We start from the raw sequence: 6,067 nt of genomic DNA, 5'->3' as shown, positions 1-6,067 counted from the left end.
AACTTGCGACATCTGTGGCATTGTGCTGTGTGATAAAACTGCACATTTCAGAGTGGCCTTTTATTGTGGCCAGCCTAAGGCACACCTGTGCAATATTCATGCTGTCTAATCAGCATCTTGATATGCCACACCTGTGAGGTGGGATGGATTATCTTGGCAAAGGAGAAGTGCTCATTAACACAGATTTAGAAAAGATTTGTGAACAATATTTGTGAGAAATGATCTTTTGTGTTTATAGAAAATGTTTTAGATCTTTGACTTTAGCTCATGAAAAATGGGAGCAAAAACAAAAGTGTTGCGTTTATATTTTTGTTCAGTATTAAACTCAGTCTTCAAGGTCTCGTCTGTCACACACACAAAGCTTTCTCAGTAAAATCTGTCCTCATGTTTCTATCACACTCTCCTTATTCTTCTCATGCAGTCTGTGAATGTGGTTTATTGTTTACAGTCTTTTCTGCTGATGATGTTTCCACCTAATATTTTTACCTCCCTGCTCTGCTGTTGTCCATTTTGTCCATTGTTTTGTCCCTGACGTCCGTCCAGCAGCTGATCTGCCTCTTGTCCTGCTCTCAGTGGACACAAACTGATTTAATGCTTCATTGAGTCTCCTGGTTTAATTAAGTTGAAACAAACAAGTCCACTGGTTTTAATAACACAGATACTGCTGATGAAGAACTCAGAGGAGAAAGTTTTGGGCTCTGGTAACTCCTCATCATCAGTTTTCACACGAACAGACTAACAACTAAAGACTATCATCCCAAGACTCATCAGGAGAGAAAATGTTACCACCAGAGCCTCTGCCACTGTGATCAGATGTGTTCACATGATCAGATGTGTTCACATGATCAGATGTGTTCACCTGATCAGATGTGTTCAAGATGTGTTCACATGATCAGATGTGTTCACCTGATCAGATGTGTTCACATGATCAGATGTGTTCACATGATCAGATGTGCAGACAGACACTAACATGCAGTCTGTACGTAAGGACTGACTTTAGGGATTAAAGCTCTGAGATTCTTTACGTGAAGAGTTCATCGGGAGATATCTGCACTTAATGTTCACCATAAACTATATAGATGACACAGTTATTGATTATGTTAAGACTCTGGAGATGATGGACCTGTTGAGTCTCACAAAGTTCAACAATTAGCTGCAGAGCTGCTGCTGTCACACTGTCGACATCTCAGTTTGGGTAAAAATCCTGAGTTGATCTGAGCTCCTGTAAAACTGTTGTGTGTGTGTTTCACCTGCAGATAATTGATGCACCAACATGTCAGTGAAAACATGGATGCTTCACACACAGAAGATCTATACAATCAGCACAGTTTCAAGATTAGAGTCACCAATTCAGTATCTGACCAAATGTCTCCCCTTCTGTTCCTGAGATATGACGTTAAAACATGATGATGTCACAGTCAAGCTGACCTTTGACAACAAAATTCAAATCAGTTTATTCTTCAGTCTAAGTGGTCGTTTCTGCCAAATATAAAGAAATTCCCTCGAGGTGTTCTTGAGATATCGTGTTCATGAGAACAGGACAGACAGACAGCCTGAACACACGACACCTCGACTATCAGCAGTGTGAAGGAACAAACACACAGACAGAAGGTGATGATTCTGTCGGCTGAACGTATCGTGTGAACACATGAAGTTTATTTGATTTGATTTGATGTATAGTTTGACTCAGTCCTTGTCTATTTTCATCTTTATTTTTCTGTCTGCTGTTGTTCAGGAAGCTTCTTCATGTGTTTTCTGTTGTTTTTTTTGTTTTGGTGTTGGAAAATTTGAGATTCAATAAACTTTAAGTCATAAATGTGGAAACATGAACTAAACATTTCTGAACGCTCCATCAGCGATTCAAACTCTGTACATTACTCAGTATTTGAGGTATGTTTTTTCGTATGAGCAGAGTAAAAAAGGTGTTGTTGTAGAACATGTGGGGCGATAACATGCAGTCTGACACCACACACAACATGGTGCAATGATGTCATTACAGACATACAACATGATGACAGTGAAGACAGAAGCTTTCTGCTGCAAAAACAATCAGTGCTGCAGCTAGTTTTGATTTCAGGCTGATGTTTAGATCTCCTGCGTCTGTTTTTAAAGGGTTAAATCAGCAGATGAGTGTGGTGACTGACCGGGCAGCGATGTAGAGCATGTGGTTGATCCTCAGCATCCTCTGGAAGTCCAGGCCCAGGCGCACGGTGTCATTGTCCGACATGAGTCCCTGGAAGCTGGGGTGGAGGTAGGAGGCTGCGGCAAGGACACGGAGAGAAGAAGAAAGTGTTCAAGTTAAAATAGCTGCTGATGTCTGATACCATCTCAGCAGAGGGTTAACAACATGACACCAACACATGACGTCACTCTGAGGTCTCATTAAATCCATCAAAGAAAGACAGAGCTCAGACCTGACTGACCTTTGACCCAGACAAACATGTAACCTTCGTCTGTCGGTGCTTTTCCAAACAGCTCCGTTCATCAGGATCAGATATGTAAAGAGACAACAGCTCCACATTCCTCCCAACTAATCAGCAGCAGAGAAAAACTCGACACCTCCGCAGTTTAAGAAACTAAACTGAGTGTACAGTTTGTCTCATTGTGATGAAACCCAGCGGTCTCTGTATGCTAATGAGCGCTCGTGTAGGCGGACGAACGGCGAAGGAAAAAATAACATCCAAAGTTGCAAATGAGCCGCTGGAGTCACACAAGTCAGTCCGATTTAAATACTCGGCTCCTCACGGACACGTCTGGGGACGCAGCCAAGACAGGAAACAAGTCAGAACCTTCTCGCTGTCTGTCTGCGTGGTCACCAAAGGTCAAGGTGGTGACATCATCAGAGCTATTTAAGCCCTTCGACCTGAAAAACCTTCAGTTACAGATGATGGTTCTGACACAGTTAACACATCGTTACCATCAGTGACCCTGAAAGGATGAAAACAGGAAGTTGTTTTATTGAACAAACGCTGTATTCAAATGACACTAAACTATTTTTTAAAACAGAAGCATGTGTAAGAATTAGGACTGTCAGTGTTAACATGTTAATCACATGTGATCTAAACATGTGTTTTTTCTCTTTAAATCATGAGCTGTTTTGTCCCTTCGATGCACCCTTACTTGTAGTCCAGCCACAGCAGCAGCTTCCTGCTTCCTGCTCTCCCTCAGATACGTCAGCTGACGAGTCATCAGTCAATCAGCTGCAGCTCGTCTCAAACTGAGTTGAAATATCAGCTCAGACCTGAGGATCAAACTAAATCCAACAGGTTCACTACAGACACTGAGTGTGTGATTTATCCTGACTTCATATGAGGAAAGGAAAATCCACTAGCTGCTAGGCTAATTTATACAGTGTGAAAGGCCATAGGCCTGTGCTAATAATGTTAGCATGTTGTATTTGTGGGGAGACGTGTTTAGTATAAGTTGTTTTGTCAGTGAGTTATAATGAAGCCGATTTGTCTTCTTATGTTTGAAATTGTGTTTTGCTGATGTGAAAGAAATAAATCTAAAAGTTCAGATTATAAAGTCAATTATTTTGGATTCATTTGATCCCAATCAAGGAGGGCTTCACCTCATTAATCTGGATTTTCAAAAATGTTTTTAAATGCAAATAATGGAATTTTAAAGATGTGATTAAAAACATGATTAATGTCAGAGAGGCCTCTGGCTCACTGAGCATCCACCTCACAGAGACTGAGTCCTTCGCAGCGAGTCCCCAAATAATTCAATTAAATGAATAATTCTTTATTTTCTCTGGTATTTCTTTCCTGTACATATATGTGATGATGATTCTGTATGTTGGTGTTATTTAATGACACGTCTGGTTGGTTCAATCAGAGGGAAACAATGTCCACTTCTTTAAATAACACAGTGACAGTCATTCGGAGGACGGACGGGCCTCAAACGTTCCATTAAAGACGTTTCCTCCAGGCAGAAATAAAACTGACACCAGACCGTCTCCACATCACACAGACTTTCTCTGCTTTTACCAAGTCAAGCTTCAGCTGCGGGCCGCGGCGCTCTGGATCAGTAGAGTACTATATTAAGTGCCCTCCAGCGTCCCATCTGACCCGGCTGCTGCTGAATTAGCAATCCCCGCTAGAAACACACCACAGTCTGAAATGAGTGTGTCTGCAGGGAGCAGTGTGTTCCTCTAACCGCTCTCACATCCACTCTCTGAAAAGATTTAAATGCCTAATGTGTGGCTGAGCGCCGCCGGACCACAGAATCCCAGAGGCTCCTCCGCCCGCCCCCCTGTCCCCCCCAGCAAATGAGGGTTTTCTAATTACTCTTCAGCACTTACACTTCCTGTAAAGATGGGGGGTCGCTCAGGGTGAAACCCATCAGCAGGAGGAGGAGATGGAGTCCACAGTTATTTAAGAATACTGACTCGCTGCAGGCTGAATCTCACCAGAACACACGACCTGCAGCTGTGTGAAACACCAGCACTCACGCACAACGCCGACCCCGTGGTGTAGGAAATACAGGTAAATGCTGAGGGCGCCGTCAGCCACAGGGGGCGCCACAAACAGGAAGAAAAAAATTCTAAATGTTTCTCTTTTATTATTTTTTACTAATGCTATAATCCATAAATACGACACGAGGCCACAACAAAATAACGACACAGCAAATCAGCTGTTTGAAGGAGAAATGTGTCGACGTTTTCACAGGAATATAAAACAGATATTAGAGATGAATTATGACGCATCATCTATAGTAAAAAGACTTTTTCTTTATTTTGAAGATGTTTTTTCATGTGACAGAAGGTTCTGTTAAAGGTTGTTACACTCGTGTATTACTGAATTTGTGCTCATTTAAAGGTGTGAGGTGTAACGAAGGACTGGATTCATTTATTCTTTTATAGGGTATATTTCTGTGTTTCCATGGAAACAAAAGAAAAACACTGATATAAAAACATCGGTATCAGCTGTGGCCAAATTGACATTTTAAAAAATTGGTATCAGTCTTGGTAAAGAATTTAAAAATTGGTGCGTATTTAGTTCAATCAGAAAATTAATTTGTACATTTTATTATTATTTTCTCCCAGGACGCTAAATGTGCTCAGACCGCCCTACCTTTCAGACTTTTAAAGGATCTGCAGAAACCCTGTACTTCCTGTAGTTTGGGTGAGATGGAAGATTATTCCAGGAGCATCTGAGCGTCGGTGTCGGTGGAAACTTTCCTGTCATGATTTAAACCAAAAGTTGATCATAGACTTTATAACTTTGCCCTCCACGTCCCGCAGTTTGACATCAATCATCAGAAGGAGGTTTATGAAGCATGATCCTGCTGAGGATTAAACTCTGAGATCAAACAGCTTCTTCTCCTCTCACCATAATAATATCTTTACTTTAAAAAGACGCCGAGCCGGCCGCCGTCTCCACAGGAAGTGACTAAGGCATGATTTTATATGAAGTACTACCCTTCATAATGGACGGTGTCTCTGGGAGCTGTGCGGGACCTTGTGCCACGCTGTCACCTGCTGGAAGCACAGGTGATAAATGGCTCTCATTACACCTGGGACGCAGCTCCACATATAGAACTATTAGCACAGCTATTTCTGCTAATGGCTGCGTTGCTCTCCTCCAGATAGATCAATTACAGTGTGTGGGCCGTGGTCTCAGCCACCTCTTAAATCAATTATGGGCCATTACGTTCAGCAGCCAGGACCTGTTCTGTGGACCTCCCAGTGATCGGGGCCACTGATGGGCCCCCGGAGGGACGGACAATGAAGCAGTGTGTCACACATGTCCAAGATCCTCCTCTGTCAAACTGTGATCTCTACGGCTGGACTGTCTGATATGAACTGTCTGAAGCTGATATGAACTGTCTGAAGCTGATGAACTGTCTGAAGCTGATATGAACTGTCTGAAGCCTATGAACTGTCTGAAGCTGATGAACTGTCTGAAGCTGATATGAACTGTCTGAAGCCTATGAACTGTCTGAAGCTGATATGAACTGTCTGAAGCTGATATGAACTGTCTGAAGCTGATGAACTGTCTGAAGCTGATATGAACTGTCTGAAGCTGATATGAACTGTCTGAAGCCGATAAACTCTGTGAAGCTG

At 42.4% G+C, this 6,067-nt stretch overlaps 1 protein-coding gene across 5 annotated transcripts in view; it reads right to left on the bottom strand.

Annotated features, from left to right (window-relative positions):
• sema6e (sema domain, transmembrane domain (TM), and cytoplasmic domain, (semaphorin) 6E) overlaps window positions 1-6,067 on the bottom strand; it is a 186,701-nt gene that overhangs the window by 58,591 nt on the left and 122,043 nt on the right. For all 5 annotated transcript variants that reach the window (XM_050045993.1, XM_050045996.1, XM_050045997.1 and 2 more), the window contains one exon: window positions 2,145-2,259. In XM_050045993.1, the coding sequence (XP_049901950.1) occupies window positions 2,145-2,259 (115 nt within the window). The remainder of the gene's footprint in view (window positions 1-2,144; window positions 2,260-6,067) is intronic.

Source organism: Epinephelus moara, chromosome 6, assembly GCF_006386435.1.
Source record: "Epinephelus moara isolate mb chromosome 6, YSFRI_EMoa_1.0, whole genome shotgun sequence".
Lineage (NCBI taxonomy): Eukaryota > Metazoa > Chordata > Actinopteri > Perciformes > Serranidae > Epinephelus > Epinephelus moara.
The sequence above is the reverse complement of the archived record's forward strand: the minus strand, read 5'-3'. Positions and strand labels throughout refer to the sequence as shown.